Source organism: Stomoxys calcitrans, chromosome 4 (assembly GCF_963082655.1).
Source record: "Stomoxys calcitrans chromosome 4, idStoCalc2.1, whole genome shotgun sequence".
Lineage (NCBI taxonomy): Eukaryota > Metazoa > Arthropoda > Insecta > Diptera > Muscidae > Stomoxys > Stomoxys calcitrans.
In genome coordinates this window covers 135,052,299-135,072,537 of record NC_081555.1, presented here as the reverse complement: position 1 = coordinate 135,072,537, position 20,239 = coordinate 135,052,299, and the positions used below count along the sequence as shown (strand labels likewise).

Below are 20,239 nucleotides of genomic sequence, written 5' to 3'. Positions count from 1 at the left end.
AAAAAAACCATCAACTAGAGACACCAAACGGTCGGTCGCTTAGCCAAAATTATGAATGTGACCACTATAACTACTTTGCCCAATGCAACGCAGGCGGCAGTGGAAAGTATTACAAGCCATGGCCACAAACAACAGCAACAGACCACATATAAAATCGAAATGCTCGACGATAGTATGGCCTCGGATGATGACGACGATGATCTGATTAGCAGCGATGGCAGCATATTTGATGAGAACGAATTGGCCCAAATCGCTGTACAGGATGATTTGGCCAATCAATTGGCAGCTGCAGGACCAGTTGGTGTTGCAGCTGCAGCAGCCATTGCCTCATCAAAGAAACGCAAAAGGCAACATTCGTTCGAAACGAATCCGTCGGTGCGTAAACGACAACAGAACCGTTTGCTGCGCAAATTGCGCGGCATAATATACGAGTTCACAGGACGTGTGGGCAAACAGGCGGTGGTGCTGGTGGCCACGCCTGGCAAGCCCAATACCAGCTACAAAGTGTTCGGTGCCAAACCCTTAGAGGATGTAGTACGTAATCTTAAGAATATTGTTATGGATGAGCTGGAAAATGCTTTGGCACAACAGGCTCCTCCCCCACCGCAAGAAGATCCCTCACTGTTTGAATTGCCGCCTCTGATTATCGATGGTATACCCACACCAGTGGAAAAGATGACCCAGGCCCAGCTGAGAGCCTTTATACCCTTGATGTTGAAATATTCCACAGGTCGTGGTAAGCCGGGATGGGGTCGTGAGGCCACAAGACCACCATGGTGGCCCAAAGAATTGCCTTGGGCCAATGTGCGCATGGATGCCAGATCCGAAGATGACAAACAAAAGGTTTAAGGATTTTTTTTTTACTATTTTTCTATTATACCAAATTTTCATGAGTTTCTTTGCTTCGTTTTCGTAGATTTCCTGGACTCATGCTTTGCGTAAAATTGTTATAAACTGTTATAAATATCATGGACGTGAGGATTTGTTGCCCACATTTGCCGACGAAGATGATAAAGTCTCCCAATTGATCTCACACGAAGAAGAGGACGATGAAGAAGAGGTGATTGTACAACCTGTCCATAATAACACAGCTACTACCATACAAACTGTAACAGCTACACCAACTACTAATGCCAACTCTAATGTAAGGGTAAATATTAACCATTTTTTCTATTTTTCACTACAAGTAGCGATATAAGAAAACAAGGAACGTCCTTTAAATATGTAATGCTTGTTATGGGAATGGGTATTTATAACTTGGAATATGGATATTTAAAACGGCGATATTCAAGTGTGGGGTGGTGCATCAAGCTGATTTGACATCTTTAATGACATTGCCGCTGTGAAATCTTGTATAGAACGAAAGGGAGTCATTGACATCGCATTTCTGCGCATAGTGAGGCAGTCTACTAAAGGGTTTGTGGCGATGAGAAGGAAGTAGAATCGCTCGAAATCAATCGCTGGCGAAGTTAGGGTCTGAAAATGTAACAGACCATAAACTTGGTTGGGATTCGTTCAGAGTGATTTGGTTAAAAGTTGAGTAGGATTGGCTGCGCGCATAAACTTGTTACGTGTATCGTTGTACGTACCGGTTGTACGTACCGGATTGACCCGAGGAATTCTTTCATCGACAAGGGCTGCCGCCATAGTGTACAACACACTGCTACAACAACAACAACAACGTGTATCGTGTGTGATCAAGATATAATTTGGACGGCTGAAACTGCAAGAACACTCACGTTCCAAAGCTTCATTTCACCAGATTTTACGGGCACCAGTTGATCCGTGAACATATTCTCATGAATGTTGTCTGATACGCTGCTTGATCTGAATGCTCTCTTTTGTAAAGCGGAAATTTGCTCATGAAGATCCAATCTGCAGTTTCTGGACTGTGTTGCCTCTACAGTAGGTGTTGATTTGGTAAATGTTGCGGAAACAACTCAGTAGACTGCTTAGATAACATACATATTGGGTTGCCCAAAAATTAATTGCGGATTTTTCATATAGTCGGCGTTGACAAATTTTTTCACAGCTTGTGACTCTGTAATTGCATTCTTTCTTCTGTCAGTTATCAGCTGTTACTTTTAGCTTGCTTTAGAAAAAAAGTGTAAAAAAGTATATTTGATTAAAGTTCATTCTAAGTTTTATTAAAAATGCATTTACTTTCTTTTAAAAAATCCATAATTACTTTTTGGGCAACCCAATACTTTCTTTTAAAAAATCCGCAATTACTTTTTGGGCAACCCAATAGAATTATGTCTTCCCTTTGGAAGAATCTTCTCCATATGGGAGTGATCCACATGCGGATCTCGACGCAAATAAATCCCCGGGCTCGGATGGTATATCAACACTGGTCCTGTCTAAGTGTTCTTCGACGCTTGCTTATGCAACCTCAATCCCATGGCTTCCGGTTGTATGTACCGGATTGACCCGATGAATTCCTTCATCGGCAAGGGCTGCTCAGTGTACCACACACTGCTACTACTACAACAACAATCTATTCAACCTTGCTAACCGTGTGGGAGTTTTCCCGGCGTTGTTGTTGTAGCAGTTTATTGTGTTCTATCTTTCGTCTGTTTGATTATGTTGAGTGTCAGGAACTCTGCGACTAAGATGGGGTGCGTCCACAGGGATCTTGGTCTGAGTCGAGTGAGTCTGGCCGGGCAGTTAAACAGGTGAGGTGTATCGTGCGGTCCCTGGTTACAATCGGGACATACATCTTGCACGTCGGCATCAATCCTAGCTCTGTATGAATTGAGGCGGCTGCATCTGCCGGAACGTAATTCAACCAGAACTACTCTGGTTTGCAGGGGAGGTCGATTTCTTCCGGTGCAATGGGTGACGGTCGTTCTCCAAGGACTACATTCACCCGGTAGCCACTTACCGCATCTGCTACCGTGTCTGCATGAATATTGTCTAGACCTGCTTCATATGCCGCTTGATCTAGAGGTTCTCTCTTGTAGCGCAGAACCTTACGCTCTAGATCATGTAGATCTACCTTAAGGCTTCTGAGCGCTGGATATCTATCCACAAGATGATGATTGGATGGTCACTGCGATAACAGCCCAAAGGTTTTGCTTAGACAGCATGTAGTCATGTCTTCGCACTGGTAGGATCTTTGTCTCCTTATGGAGGTGGTCCACATGAGAATTGAGAAGACAGCCCGTCGCAGTTCGGGCTGCGTGTCACAAAGCTGATGAGACCATACTGGCGCTGCATAACGTACCACAGACCGGCCAATTGCTTTGTACGTGGTCAACAGAGTTTCTTTGCCTGCTCCCTAAGTGCTGCCAGCAAGTGACTTGAGGAACTTGTTTCTTCTTTTGACTTTATCCCAAATTGCTGTGGCATGCGGGGAGAATGTACAAGAGCTGCCAAATGTTACGCCAAGTATTTTGGAACACTTGATGGTCGGAATCATTTCTCCATCGACCATCATAGTCAGCTCTGTATTCACCTCACGCGTATTTGTAGTGAACAATGTGGCTGAAGATTCGGTGGCAGATATCTTCAGATTTCTTGCAGCGAACTATGAGGCAAGTTCGTTGAGATAGACGTTAAACCTATCGCAGATGTCAACAACGGGTGGGGGGCCTGATGCCACGATCCGCATATGATACGATCTCTATGCCATCTAGAGGGGTTGAAATGGAGGATAGGTTAAACAGTGTCGGAGATATCACCCCACCTTGGAGAACTCCCTGTTTCACTCTACGGTGCCTCGACTTATTATCCCTAAATTTCACAAATGACAGATTGGCAAGGCTGACTGTGTCGAATGCCTCCAATAGGTTCAGTGCCACGAGGACCGTCCTATCGCATGGCCTGGGCTGCTAGAAGCCACGACACGATGTGTGCGGTGATGGCATGCAAAGCAGTTATTGTGGTATGAAGTCTTAAAAATACATCCTGATGCACGGCGACCGGAAATTCTCCAACCATGCTCGGGAGGAGTAGTCCCTCAAGCGTCTTAGTTACTGCTGAGAGTAGGAAGATCGTTCTGTACGGCTCTTCCTTACTCGTGTCATTTACAGGCTTCGTTAGCAGTATCATTCTGACCTTCTCCCAGACATCGGAAACAACAAAATTGTTGAAAGACAGGTTGAGGATATTTGTAAGGTACTCAACTCCAGGTAGATCCAGATTCTTCAGCATCAGAGTAGAAATTCCGTCGTGGCCCAACGTCTAAGATCATTTGGCGTCACGGATGACATTCGAGATCGGTCTGTACGACCCCCCTTACTCGGGTCCATTCCAGTCTTAATTAGTGGAATCACTCTGCCCATATTCCAGACATCGATAACTATAAAAGTGTTCAAAGACAGTTTGAGGACAGTTGTAAGGTACTCAACTCCAGATAAATCCAGATTCCTCAACATCAATGTAGAGATTCCGTCGGAGCTCAACGCCTTAGATGATTTGGCACCACAGATGACATTCGTAACTTCGCCCACGGTAAATAGTGATGGCTGTCCATCTACTCGGAGACCACGGATACGGCGAATGGCTCTCCTCCTTGCCCTGTCACTCTCGCGATGCACAAAAAATTGACGGTTGAACAACCTGGCGCATCTCTTCGGATCTGTCACAGTTACTTCTCCAAATGTGACTGAGGTCCTGCCATCCCGTCTATCGGGATTCGAGAGTGACTTACCAGTAGACCGCAGCTTGCCTTAACCGGTGCCTTAGTTACATTGCTCCAAGTGTTCCAGCCACAAATTCCGCCTATGTTCGTTGACTACCCTGTTAATTTCCAGATTTAGCTCACTGATTCCGGGGTAGTGGGGTCCATACAACGAATCCCATCAGGCTCGTCTGCGAGTACCACTGCCTGCCCCGGGAAATTGGGCCACACTTGGAGTATTCGACTGGCTGATATGAAGCGAGCGTCTGCTGTGTTAAGGATGTGTAGGAATTTCCCATCCGAGGGGGTGACAGTTCACTGAAGCGGCGATTGGTAGTAGTATCGTGAACTGTGTGTCTGTTTCAGTGCGGGTGAAGATATTCATATGGCCGGGCATGGCAATTTTTTTTAAATTATTATTGCGAAAATAAAGGGAGTTCCGGCTGGCTCCCGTCGTGATAAGGTATAATGTTTTTTCTCGTTTGCCATTTGTCAGTCGTTCAGGGTTGTATGCCAACCATACTTCTAATTGTTGGTGTTGCAATGATGGCAGTAGTTTTGAGAGTAGTGAAGATAATGCCGTGCGAGAGATATTGGATTCATGAAATTTACTGGTGAGACAATTCGCTTGAGCTATGATTTTTTGTTGCAATGGATTTTAGAAAGAGCTTAATGTAACATAATCTACAGAAAGAGAAGTGTTTGGGATGTATTGACAAAGTGATGTGATGTGGGGTCACCTAAAAAAAGGAGTCATGAGATCATGGTAGGGAGGGCGGATGGAGATAAGAGGATCGCAGCCACTAACTTGGAATGTGCCTTTGAAGAGTAGAGTATTTTGAGTAGAACCTTTTCTTTATTGATACGTCCTAAGGCAGGGATATTGGGATGGGACTACTCCTGAGAAACGACTAGGTTAGCTGGAAGCAAAACAGTATCCCATGCTGCATATAGGCACTCGTAACAACATTGAGGTGTAAGAGTTCCCCAACAATAGCTCTTGATGTTTGTCGGTTTGTTCCGTATAGACTCAAAAAAGGGTGAACCAATTACCTTGAAATTTTTACAGATTGTGTAAAGTGGTCTGGAAGAAAACATAGGATATATAATTTTTTGATATTAGAAGCGAGTTCCTCTTACCCCAAAAGTATTACCCCAAAAGTATTACCCAAAAAAAAAGAGTACCGATCGCGACAGGATGGGATTCAAATGAAAGGTTTTCGGGAGTAGAGTACGAATTTCGTATTAAAAATTTGGTCCTGGGGGGCTACCTCAACCCCAAAACCGCCTAAAATAGGTTTATTGGACGAACCTGACAACATGGGACTCAAATGAATATGACCAGGAAGGGGGAATAGGCTTTAGAATTTGTTGACTTCGGAAGGGGGCGGACTCTCTCCCGGGACCTTCGGGATAATATGGGTATCAAATCAAAGTTATTGAAGAGTAGAATACGAATATGATATTTAAAATAGTATCTAAGTACCCCGGAAGTCACAAATTGTGTAGGTTTTTGTGGAAGGAAACATAGGTTATATAATGTTTAGATATCGGATGGTGGCGGACCCTCCCCTTACCCCATAAAAGCCACCCAAAGCCAAAAGTTATTGGAGACTAGAATTATTGGACGATCATGACAATATGGAACTCAAATGAAAGGTATTCGGGAGTAGATTACAAATATGGCCAGAAAGGGGGAATTTTATAATTTGTTGATTTCGGAAGGGGTCGGACTCTCCCCCGGGACCTTCTGGATAATATGGGTATCAAATCAAAGGTATTGAAGAGTAGAAAACGTATATCGTAATAAAATTTGGCTCCAAGTACCCAGTGGGCCGCGCCAAGCCCAAAACTCCTCTAAAGAGATATTGGGTTGCCCAAAAATTAATTGCGGATTTTTTAAAAGAAAGTAAATGCATTTTTAATAATACTTAGAATGAACAAATATACCTTTTTTACACATTTTTTCTAAAGCAAGCTAAAAGTAACAGCTGATAACTGATAGAAGAAAGAATGCAAATACAGAGTCACAAGCTGTGAAAAAATTTGCCAACTCCGACTATATGAAAAATCCGCAATTACTTTTTGGGCAACCCAATATATTCGATATATATGGGTAACCGCCCCTCCCCAAAATACTTCCCTATTATTTATTTGGGCTGGAAATTTATTGATTTCTGGGAAATTTTTTTATTCATTTTCGGGAAAAAGACCCTGGACTCAACCCCACCCTCAAACACAACTTATTTACCGATCATGCCATTATGGGACTCATGAAATGTTTTTGAAAGTATAGCACGAACGAATCTTTTAGTGGCCAAGCGACAATCCCTGTAATACCCCCTAAACCGGAAATATTTATCAATACAGTAATATAGGACTCAAAAGAAATTCATTTTAGAGTAGATTAAAAATTTGAACCCATGAACCGAGGAGGGGCAAACTTCTTACACATCAATGAGTGCCTTTTTTATAGCCGAGTACGCCGTTCGGACAGCAGTGCAACATCTCTTTGGAGAAAATTTTTTACGTGGCTTTTATGAATGGCATAGTACCTCGCAAATATCGCCAGTTTTAAGGGGGATAACCACCGCTTTAAATTTTCTCCGATGTTCCCGCCAGCGGCACGAATCCGATATCCACATTCAGGGCGAAGTGTCCCCACCCTAAAAATGTTTAAACAGTTAAAGAAGGCGATGCGGAGCGGGCCAGTTTCGGCTAGTTTTTAAATAAATGAAGAGGCGAATGCTTTTGGTGGTTGTAAACAATATAAAGAGCTGTCAATAAAACCAATATAATGTAGTCGTCATTTCTAGTTTGACAGATAAACTAGCGTGAACTTGGTAACACTTCGTGTCAGCTACTCTGTATGATTTTGTAGTCTGATAAGCATTAATTTTACTTGCATGAGACACCTAAACGATTTACAGGGCGAAGCCAACTAACTGCATAAAATTTGTTAACACGGAAGCCTAACAATTCCTGTTAACTTTCTCGAAATACTGAAAAAAAAATCTCTAAAATGTCACCCTTTAATTGGTACTTATTACAATACAAAAACAAACAATAAACTCCTTTTCTAGCAACAAGTTAATGTGGTCAAGATCAATAGTTCGGGCACAGTGATTACCACAACAAATCCACACAATCCCAATAATCCAGGACCCACCATAATACAAAGTACGAATGATCAGCATATAACGACAACAGCTAGATTGCCGGCATCAACGAAAATTGAATTGTGTCCTGCTCCGATGGCTCAAATTACAACACATCATCAGCAGCAAACACAGCAGCAGCATCATCAGCAACAAACACAGCAGCAGCAACAACAACAACAACAACAGCAGCAGCAACATCATCACCATCAACAGCAGCAGCAACAGCAAGTACAACAGCAGCAACACCAGCCTCAGCAGCAACATCATCAACAGCAGCAGCAGCAACAACATCATCAGCAACAGACAGTGCAGGCTCAACAAATCCATACCACAACGAATGCAGCACAGACCATAGCAAATGCTCAAGTTTGCATAGAGCCCATGACCTTGGGAGATGTGGATGTTCGTAACATGAGATGTTTTTAAATTGCCCATAGTTGTTGTTGTGTTGCCTATTTTTGATAACTTTTTTTTTCCTTCGAGCCTTTGATTTTGGATTGATGTGTTATGTTTTTTTTTTACTTTAATTGTTGTTGTTTTTTTATTGTATTTTATTTTACAAATAACTTTATTTTGAAAATTATGTTTTGCTTTCTGTGAGAAAAATCTTACGGAACTTTCAAATCTCTGCTTTCTTCGATTTTGTCTTTGAAACTGCCCCAGATTCAAACTGCATCCAATGTTGTTGTTGTTATTTTTTTTATTTTTTGTAATGAATTGTTTCTACATTTTTGCTAACTTTGTTTTTTTTGGCTTATTTATGGATTTTCAGATTTTTTGTTTTTTGATTTGCCCTTCCTTTTGTTTATATTCTCTTTTTTTAATTTCCTTACTTTGAAATGGCATTTTTTATACTTTCGCTAATTTTTGCGTTTTTTTTTCTATTTCTTATAGTACACCACGCAAACAGTTCTATCTACCATACAAAATGCTGATGGCACAGTGTCTCTGATACAGGTTGATCCCAATAATCCTATAATCACTTTGCCCGACGGCACTACGGCTCAAGTCCAGGGTGTTGCCACGGTATGTTGATTGTCTTGTGGTGGCAAAAGTCTCTTTGTTTTGGTGATTTAATTCTTTTCGTTTTTATTACAGTTACATCAAGGTGAAGGTGGTGCCACCATACAAACCGTACAAAGCCTGGGAGATGTTAATGGTCATGAGAATATGACTGTGGATTTAACTGAAGCCACAGTTGCACAAGATGGTCAAATCTATATAACCACAGAAGATGGACAAGGTATGTATGTGCAAATGTTTAGTTTAAGAATTTGTTGGACTACAATGAAGCGTTCGCAAATTCAACTTAAAGGAGGACAGAGGCATGCATTTTCGCGGCTGTTAGGTTACGCTAGATTATAATGACATTTTAGCCCATTAAGATACCATAGGAACAAGAGGATGAGGATGCCTTCAAGTTTCTAACGTTAAGCCAACCACCGTATGTGGTATAGGAGCCCCGATATTGGAACATTGCTCGAAACGAAGACGGAAAACTCATAGTCCTTGGAGACTTGAGTTCTCACCATGGCTATGGCACTCGGGCCTTAGGAGTTATAGTATGATGTAGTATATACATGGCTTCTATGGTGGTATAGGAGCCTCGATATTGGAACCATTGCTCGAAACGAAAACGGTCATTGGAGACTTGAGTGGTTACCATGGATATGGCACTCGGGCCTTAGGAGTTATAGTATGATGTAGTATGTCATAGTGGGTGTGCGACATGCGGCCATAATATGGCATACTATTGGGTTGCCTAAAAAGTAATTGCGGATTTTTCATATAGTTGGCGTTGACAAATTTTTTCACAGCTTCTGACTCTGTAATTGTATTCTTTCTTCTGTCAGTTATCAGCTGTTACTTTTAGCTTGCTTTAGAAAAAAAGTGTAAAAAAAGTATATTTGATTAAAGTTCATTCTAAGTTTTAAAGGGTGATTTTTTTGAGGTTAGGATTTTCATGCATTAGTATTTGACAGATCACGTGGGATTTCAGACATGGTGTCAAAGAGAAAGATGCTCAGTATGCTTTGACATTTCATCATGAATAGACTTACTAACGAGCAACGCTTGCAAATCATTGAATTTTATTACCAAAATCAGTGTTCGGTTCGAAATGTGTTCATTCACCGTAACGTTGCGTCCAACAGCATCTTTGAAAAAATACGGTCCAATGATTCCACCAGCGTACAAACCACACCAAACAGTGCATTTTTCGGGATGCATGGGCAGTTCTTGAACGGCTTCTGGTTGCTCTTCACTCCAAATGCGGCAATTTTGCTTATTTACGTAGCCATTCAACCAGAAATGAGCCTCATCGCTGAACAAAATTTGTCAAAATTTGAACACATTTCGAACCGAACACTGATTTTGGTAATAAAATTCAATGATTTGCAAGCGTTGCTCGTTAGTAAGTCTATTCATGATGAAATGTCAAAGCATACTGAGCATCTTTCTCTTTGACACCATGTCTGAAATCCCACGTGATCTGTCAAATACTAATGCATGAAAATCCTAACCTCAAAAAAATCACCCTTTATTTAAAATGCATTTACTTTCTTTTAAAAATCCGCAATTACTTTTTGGGCAACCCAATATATCATACCATAACTCTAAAGGATGACCAAATGCTGTCTAAGCAATAGCTTTTGGGCTGTTATCACAGAGACCATCCAAATCATCATCTTGTGGATAGGTATCTACCGCCCAGAAGCCTTAGGGTAGATCTACATGATATAGAGCTTCAGGTTCAGCGCTACAAGATAGAACCTCTAGATCAAGTGGCATATCAAGCGGATCTAGATAACATTCATGCAAACACGGTTGCAGATGTGGTAAATAGCTACCAGGTGAATGTATTCAGTTCTTGGAGAAAGACTGCCTCCCATTGCACCTGAACAAATTGACCTCCCCTGGCAAACCAGAGTAGTTCTGGCTCAACTACGATCCGGCAGTTACTGCCGCCTCTACTCATACAGAGCAAGGATTGATGCCGACGTCCAGAATATATGTCCCGATTGTGACCAAGAATCACACGTCACCTATTTAACTTCCCAGCCAGACCCACTCGACTCAAATCCAGATCGTGTTCCAGTTCCAGGATCTTGATACTCAACAGAATCAGGCAGGCGAAAATAGAACACAACAACAACCTGAGAAGGGTAACACTGACTAAACAAATAGACTACTCCACTTTCTGCACCATAAAAGACGACACCCCGACCAGGATTATGGGAGTTGCTCAATTTCGGCGAACATTACAATGGTCGATGCAGGTCTGAATCACTTCACTGCATGGTTAACGATTGTCACCCTCGCCTCAGACCACCTTCCCATAATCAAAGATCTTTATCGTCCGAGTGACTTCATATTTTCCAAAAGTCGAACGTACGTCAGCCAAAAACAAGTAAAAACACAGCTGAGGTCATAAATAGCGCCAATCGGTCAAAGACTGTGAGCTCTGAAGGAATATCAATGCTAATGCTTAAACATTTTGGTAATTATGGATTCTAATACCTGCTGGACACTCACAACCTATCTCCGTCTTCAGCCTAGTAATAGTAATACCTGCGATATAGAAACTAGAACAGGGAGCATCCACCATGTCAAGCCAGGAAAACATGCGGACCAATGAGAGTCATATATGTGGACCGATCTCTCTTCTATGCCCGGTCGCAAAGACACTTAAGGCGCTGCTATTATCGAGCTTAAATGTATCCCTACTTTCAGCAGGTCATTAGCACGGATTTTCCGAAAGATGTACAGCATAACAACAGCAGTTTTTCCCATCAGCCACGGCCTGAACGAGGGGAACCAAATGTTCTCGTGAACCTGATCTATCGAAAGCATTCAATACGGCCAATTTCCCCACTCTTCAATGCCGTCATCGAGCCTGATCTCTGAAACTTGTTTAAGAGTTGGATTTTTAACTACATGAGCCCAATCTTCCCACTGGCAGGATTTTTGTCTCCTGATGGAAGTGGTCCACATGAGAACTGAGAAGACAGCCCATCGCAGTTCAAGGGGCGACATTCTGAAAGATATGAATATTATTCCACTGGGTGTCACAGAGCTGACGAGATCCATTCCTTTGTATGTGGTCAACAAGGTTTCTTTGTCAGCACCCCAAGTGCTGCAGACAAGTGACTTGAGAACCTTGTTTCTATTTTAACCTCGTCGCAAATTGCTGTGGAATGTGGGGAAACGCCCAGTATGAATGGAGGATAGGGAGATGTTAAACAATGCCGCCTTGGGGAACTCGCTGTTTCACTCTACGGTGCTTCGACCTGTTATCCCTACATTCCACAAATGACTGGCGACCATGCAGATAATTCGCCACCCAGCTTTTCGGGCCTGGCAGGAGGGGCCTGTTGGCGATGTCCTCAAATAGTTTGGCATGGCTGACCTGGTGTTGAATGCCTTTGACAGCTTCAGTGCCACGAGGACTGTCCTATCACATGGCCTGGGCTGCTTAAAGTCACGGCGCCACCGATAACATTCGTAACTTCGCCCACGGTAACTTGTGATGGCTGTCCATCGGCTAGGATACCACGGATACGACGAATGGCTCTCCTCCCAGCCCTGTCACTCTCGGCATGCACAATAAATTTACGGTGAAACAAACTGGCTCATCTCTTCAGATTAGTTACAGAGATGAGCCAGATTAGTTACAGAGATGAGCAAATGGTTGAGGTCCTGGCATCCCGTCTACCGGGGTTCGTGAGTGACTTAACAGTAGGCCACTTTATGGCAGGATTATTAATGCGAACCTGGAAGATAGTGTGGTCACCCGCCGGTGACCAGAGGAACGCTTTAAGGAGGGGTGTTCTCGCCTATTCTATGGAACCTTGTGATTAATGAAATCCTGATGGATCTCGATGGGGATGGCACGAGGATTATCGCTTATGCGGACGACGTTGTGATGCTGGTCCGAGGTAGGTTTCTGTCGACGATCAGCGAGATCATGGAAGGATCACTGAGAAGTTTGTAGTGATGAGCTACCAGATGAGCAACGCAGGGAAGACCGAGCTGGTGCCCTTCCCGCGTAGATATAAGATATCAGAGTTCAGACTCCTGCCTTGGACGGGGTAACCCTGCGGCTGTCGAAGGAGGCGAAGTACCTAGGCATAGTCCTCGATTCGAAACTGTTCTGGAAGAGGAACACTGAGGAAAGAAGCCGTAGGGCACTGTGCTCATTTTACTGCTGCAGAAGGATGTTCGGTAGGAAGTGGGGAAGATGATTTATTGGACATATACGGCCATCATGAGACTGCCAGTACTAGTCTATGGAGCACTGGTATGGTGGAAGGACGAAGAGGACGCGTGTGAGAGAGTTCGAGAAGGTCCATAGACTGGCCTGCGTCGGGGTCACAGGGGCACTGAGATGCGCATCGCAGGCATGCCTAGAGGCGATATGCAGCCTATTGAGACCTATATTCGGAATTGCGCCGCCAAGGTATGCATAGGCTGAGGCATGATGAAGGACGATGGTTGCGGCAACAGTTCGATTTTGGGTGTTATGGATGCGGGGGACAGACTGAGGAGGACCTGTGAGGGCATTCGTGATTCGTTTTCCTGGGAGAGATGAATGAAGAGCGAATGCTATACTTGAGGAGGATTAGATCTCGCTACACCGATGGCTTCTAGATGGTGTTAGGGACTTGATTGGGGGTCTATTCTGACGCACTCAATATCGGTATGTCTCTGAGACTGCCGGACGAGTGTACGGTCTTTCAAGCAGAGGTCTGTGCCATTGTAGTGGCCGCAAGGGAAATTCTGCTAGGGGATTTACCGTTCTCAAAACTCAGAATTTATGTGGATAGTATGGCGGCGTTCAAGGCCTTGGGGTCGAGGATGGTGAGGTCGAGATGCATGGCGGATTGTTTGGAGTCCCTGGATAAGCTCCGGGCCCACGTTGTGACGCTGACATGGATTCCTGGACATGATGGGATTCCAGTAATGAGAGGGCGGACGAGTGCGCCAGGAGGGGTTCGTCTGCGCCAGGCGGCGAGGTACTGAACATAGTAGAAGGGATGGCCAGGACGGCGTCGGTGGAAAGATGAGACTCGGTAGATGGTTGCCGGACTGCAAAGCGCTTTGGCCTGTCATCGACCGGAGGAGGAAGTTGTTGGCGTTCAATAAGAGGTTAATGAGTATCTTAACAGGGGTCATAACCGGACACTTTGCCATAGGCTGCATGGCGGCGCGCATGGGAATACCGCACTGTGACTGTAGCAGTTGCCTCGATGAGGATGAAGAGGAGACTGTTGAGCACTTGCTGTGTTCATGTCCGGGTCTGCCCCGCTAGTCGTTACCTAGGGGAGAATGCCATGAAGTGTGATGCGCATTTAAGTCTCCTAGAACCAGACGATTATGGACAGATAGTAACCCACATATGTCGGGGTTGTAAGCTTGGCCATTAATCGGGACACAGCTACCAACCGGCGGTATGTACACGTTGTATAGCTCTATCTCGGCAGTATCGCACCTGACTGCTATCGCCATGTGCTCCATGTAGGGATCACTAGCGCCAGGCGCAGGCGAGATAGGTCTTTATTGCAAGGAATGGTGTATCACGAAGGCCAATCCTTGTGATCCACTGATTTCTATGTTCGCTCAGCACCTCGCAACATATTCTGTGTGACTATACTCCCGTAGTAACGTAAGGTTGGAGCAAGATTGGAAATGTACCCACTACAGGCACCGGTTAGACCTCACCGACACCTACCGATGATGGAGGCGGTTTTGGCAAATCGAACATAATCGAGGTCCGGAATTCTTTTCAATTCCGGCACGGACCAGAAGCGTGCGAAGAAGGCAGGACCGACCTTTTCACAAGATGGCTATGAGCACTAATGCAGGCAACATATACCATGTAAAAATTTCTCTCCAAAGAGGTGCCACACTGCACGCCGTTCGGACTCGACTTTTAAAAGGAGGCCGCTCTTCATTGAGCTTAAACTTGAATCGGACTGCACTCATTGATATGTAAGAAGTTTGCCCCTTTCACTTAGTGGAATGTTCATGGGCAAAATTTGCATTTGCTATAAAACCTCCGATTTTCTATTTGTGTGGTGTTCGTCGTCATCACGAAAAGCACAGCTGGGAACTACCGGGCGCGTCCACAGATTCCGGATAGTGGAATGCTTCGTATACGAAGTAGCTGCAAATGAAGTCGCGGAGAATCAGCGATATCGAGTGGAGAGTCTCAATCAGAGGTGCCCGTGATACTCGAAATGACAATGGCCAAACGTTCCAGCGGTGATCGGTCCTATGGACGGGAATGAGCATGCTCACATATGGAGCTTGACGAGGATCATTACCTCCACATACCAATTAGCCTAAAACATCAACAACACCAATCTTTTCGCGTTTTTAAAATGTTTAACTTTTATTTTGATTATTTTTGCCCCATTGTAATTCTCTCTATCTCTCTCACTTCTTTTTCAGGCTATCCTGTGTCGGTCAGCAACATGATCACGGTACCCGTTTCAGCATCCATGTATCAATCGATGATGGCCAATATTCAGCAAATTCATACGAACAGTGATGGTACCGTGTGTATAACACCAATGCAGGTAGATTCTCATACCAGTAATAGTAATAGCAATAGTGATAGCAATAATAGGCATAGTCCCAACGAAGCTGGCAATGGTGGGGGCCATAGCAGTAGCAACAGCAACAACTCTGCTGCGAATAACAATACAAGTAGTAATAGTAATAATGCCACAATAATTGCGGCAGGACCCCATCAACAGCAATATCAATGCTATTCCATAATGGCAGCATCACCCTTAGCCACAACGGCAGCGGCAGCCCAACGTCTATTAGCCAATTCGGGACTGAGTCAAGCTCATGCATTGGTGCAGAGTTTAAGTTTGAATAGTAATAATAACAATAACAACAATAATAGTGGTAGTAGCAGCAACAGCAACAACAGTGATAATAGTCATAATCATAATAATCATAATAATAGTAATAACGGTAGTAGTTGCAACAACAATTTAATTAGTACAAATGCCAATAATATACGTTGCCAAATAATAAATGCCTCTTCTAGTTTATTAGCAAATCAAAATTCTTCTAGTCACCAACAGATGGCAACACAGCAGCACCATCATCATTTGCAACACCATCAGCACCAACAGGCTGCGGCTGCCTTCATAAATCAACAAAGTCTAGCAAATGTTTTGCAAAATGGAACAGCAAAAGTTTTTATTGCTGCAAATCCGGCCCATTTAAGTTTAACTGCAGCAGCTGCAGCAAATATTTTCAATAGCAATAACAACAATAACGATGCCACAGCTACAAATAATAACAATAATAATGGCAGCAACAGCAACATAAAAATTGCAACAGCCTTGCCCATAGTAGTTGCAACAACGGGTAATCCCCATGCCCACCATCAGCATTATCACCAGCAGGCAACAGCAGCCATTATAGCTGCTGCTGGCGGAGTTGGTGCTGGTGCTGGTTTTGGCCTTGGAAAACATCGAAGCCGTAACAGCAACAGCCAACATAGTGCTGGTGGCTTTGCCATGAAAACCAGCCACAAACGTCGTAAACATAACAACTTTGCTGCCAAAGTGTTGCCGATTAAAATTGAAGAACAAGATTGCAATAGTGCCGAAACGGACACCTCATCTTTAATGCATCATAATAATAATAGCAATAACAACAGTGGCTCAGGTGGCGGCAGCGGCAATATTATTAACACCACCACAACTCAAAATGCCGAAGGCCTTTTGAACATACAAATTCTTGAGAGTTCGTCGGAGAGGACTTTGTGTCATGCAGAAGATGGTGGTGTTACTGCAGATGATGCCGATGGTGTTGGTGGTGGTGCGGACGACAATGATGATGTGGGAAATCATGCTGGCGGTGGTGCTGTCCTAGGTGTCTGTCATGTTGGTAATGTTCGCATGGGCAATCGTCTTCTCAGTGTTGATGTTTCAAAAACCATTAAACTTGAGTCCATAGATAGTTAATTTAATTACAAAAACAGCATAGGACTCAAAGGCAATCAAAGTGTTTAAGAAGATTTTCACGAAGGATGGAAGGGAAGATGAATGTTTTCTTTAAAGAACTTAAGAAGGAAGTAGATTTTCAAGTTATCGAATTGCTCAGAATTGTGATAATTTAAAGGCTAAGCTTTGAGGATATCTATTTCGGAAAGAAAAAGAAAGTCTGAAAACGGAAAACGATTTTTATCATTTTTGTGGTCCTTAAAGCACCGAAACCAAATTACTGGTTTTCGGCTGTTATCGCATGATATTGATAACAATCCGGTGCACCCTTGGCTAAAGCTTGCAAACTATCGATATTCGCAATATTCGATATTTTCGATAGTTTCAATAATAAATATCGATAGTTTCGATATTTCAAACAAAAATGAGAAGTAAAAATCTGGAGATCGATTTATATAGAAGCAATATCAATGCACAGACCAAATAAAACCAAGGTTATTAAAATCAGTTCGAAGTCACGAGAGAAATCATTGTTAGCCCAGTCGGATGAAAATTGCGCCCTCTATAGGCGCAATGTATCTTAAAGGATACATTCAGTGTAGGATTGCTTATTCTACCCACCTCCTTAGGATAGGGGGTATATTCATTTGGTCATTCCGTTTGCAACACATCGAAATATCAATTTCCGACCCTACAAAGTATATATATTTCGGATAGTATTAGATTGGTCCATATTTAGATATAGCTGCCATTTAGACCGATCTCCCGATAAAGGGTCTGAAGCCCATAAAAGCTTTATTTTTTACCCGATTTCGCTGAAATTTAAAACAGTGGGTTATTTTAAGCCTTTCGATATCTGACGTAAATATAGTTCAGATCGGACTATAATTAGATATATCTTTCATATAGACCGATCTGCCGATAAAGGATCTGAAGGCCATTAAAGCTTTATTTTTTATCCGATTTCGCTGAAATTTGGAATAGTGCGCAGTTTTAAGCCTCCCAACATCCGACCCAAATATGGTACAGATCGGACTATATTTAAATATAGCGGTCATATAGACCGATCTGCCGATAAAGGATCTGAAGGCCATTCGATTTCGCTAAAATTTGAAGCCTCTTGACACCCGACCTAAATATGGTTCAGATCGGACTGTATTTATTGTAGATATAGCTGCTATATAGACCGATCTGCCAATAAGGGATCTAAAGCTAATAAAAGCTTTATTTATTACTCGAATTCGCTGAAATTTGAAACAGTGAGTAAGTTAAGACCTCCCAACATCCGACCTAAATTTGGTTCTGATCGGACTATATTTAGACATAGCTGCCATAAAGACCGATCTGCCGATAAGGGGGCTGAAGCCCATAAAAGCTTTATTTATTGCCCGATTTCGCTGAAATTTGAAACAGTGAGTTTTTCTGAGCCTCACGATATCCGACCTTAATATGGTTCAGATCGGTTTATAATTGGATATATCTGCCAAAAAGACCAATATTTTGTTCTACAAAACTGAATAGTGACATATATATTGGACCACTTAATGTCCGTGCCGAATTTGGGTGCTTTAGTTATGCAATTTTCACCGGATTGTGAAGAAATGGGGTTTACATATATACCCGAGGTGGTGGGTATCCAAAGTTCGGCCCGGCCGAACTTAATGCCTTTTTACTGATCTTCTGATCTCATAAAATCGGATATTAGTTATATATAGCCGCTATATAGACCGATCTCCAGACTTAAAGTCTTGAGGCAAAAAATTGGTAATTTTTTTTTTATCCGATTTCGATGATATTTGACACAGTGAGTTCTGGTAGACCCTTACGCATTTTATGGGTTCAGATCGGACTATATTTGGATATAGCCCTATAGACCGACCGCCCGATCTCCCGATATAGGATATTGAGGCTATAAAAAATCCATTTATTACCCGAATTCGATGAAATTTGGCACAGTGTGTTTTGGTATACCCCTACCCATTCCTGTCAAATGTGGTACAGATCGGACCATATTTGGATATAGCTGCCGATATAGTGTAATGAGCCTATAAAAGGAGCATTTTTCATCCTATTTCGTTGAAATCTGGCATATCGAGTTTTGGTACCCCTCTAAACCCTTTAGTTGAATATCGTCCAGATCGCACCATGTTTGGAAATAGCTGTCATATAGACCGATCTCCCGATATAGAGTATTGGGCCCATAAAAGGAGCATTTTTCATCCGATTTTGATGAAATTTGAAACAGCGAGATTTGGTACCTCTCTAAACCCTTTCGTTGAACATCGTCCAGATCGAACCTTATTTGGATATAGCTGCCATATAGACCCATCTCCCGATATAGAGTATTGGGCCCATAAAAGGAGCATTTTTCATCCGATTTTAATGAAATTTGAAACAGTGCGTTTTGATACACCTCTACATCTTTGTGTCGAACATCGCCCAGATCGGAACATATTTGGATATAGTTGCAATTTAGACCGATGTCTCGATTTAGAGTATTGGTCCCATAAAAGCAGCATTTTTCATCCGATTTTGATGAAATTTGAAACAGCGAGTTTTGGTACCCCGCTAAACCCTTTTGTTGAATATTGTCCGGACCGGACAATATTTGGATATAGCTGCCACATAAACCGATCTTCCGATATAGAGTATTGGGCCCATAAAAGGAGCATTTTTCATCCGATTTTGATGAAATTTGAAACAGCGAGTTTTGGTACCCCTCTTAAACCTTTTGTTGAATATCGTCCAGATCGGACAATATTTGGATATAGCTGCCACATAGACCGATCTTCCGATATAGAGTATTGGGCCCATAAAAGGAGAATTTTTCATCCGATTTTGATGAAATTTGAAACAGTGCGTTTTGATAGATCTCTGTACCTTTCTGCCGAACAATGTCCAGATTGTACCTTATTTGAATATTGCTACCTATAGGCCGATTTCCCGATTTAGAGTATTTAGCCCATAAAAGGAGCTTTTTTCATCCGATTTTGATGAAATTTGAAACAGTGCGTTTTGGCACCCTTCTAAACATAGGGGAATATTCGTTTGAAACATAGGAGATAGGAAAATAACGTAGTGTCGATATTTAATATTAGATATATCGAAAACATCGAATGTTGCGATTATCGATAGTTTGCCAGCTCTATGTACTACACATCTGCTCTAATACATCGATGCACTATTAATTATAAGCGCCTATGCACATTTTATTCCTACTCGCTTTCGATAAATTTGGATAATAGACCATAGCTCAATTATTGATTTTTATGGAACAAGTCATATAAACTATAATATATATAATAATATATAATAAATATATATAATCATAATATATATTTAATAGCCGATAACAGACAATTTGGCAGTTTTTATATCGATAAATATCGATAGCCTGCAAATATAGCCGATTACTCGCTTTTTGGTTAATAAGCGCAAGACATATGTATCACATATCTATCCCTGCACATTAATGTACTATCGAT

At 42.5% G+C, this 20,239-nt stretch overlaps 1 protein-coding gene across 1 annotated transcript; it reads left to right on the top strand.

Annotated features, from left to right (window-relative positions):
* The first annotated feature begins 4 nt into the window (after window positions 1-4).
* On the top strand, window positions 5-17,001 carry LOC106085209 (DNA-binding protein Ewg). The gene is given in 8 exon segments (XM_059366447.1): window positions 5-843; window positions 917-1,144; window positions 7,708-7,915; window positions 7,918-8,009; window positions 8,059-8,187; window positions 8,680-8,811; window positions 8,884-9,028; window positions 15,238-17,001. Coding segments are annotated over 8 exon segments (3,264 nt in total). The 5' UTR covers window positions 5-51; the 3' UTR covers window positions 16,776-17,001.
* The last annotated feature ends 3,238 nt before the right edge of the window (window positions 17,002-20,239 follow it).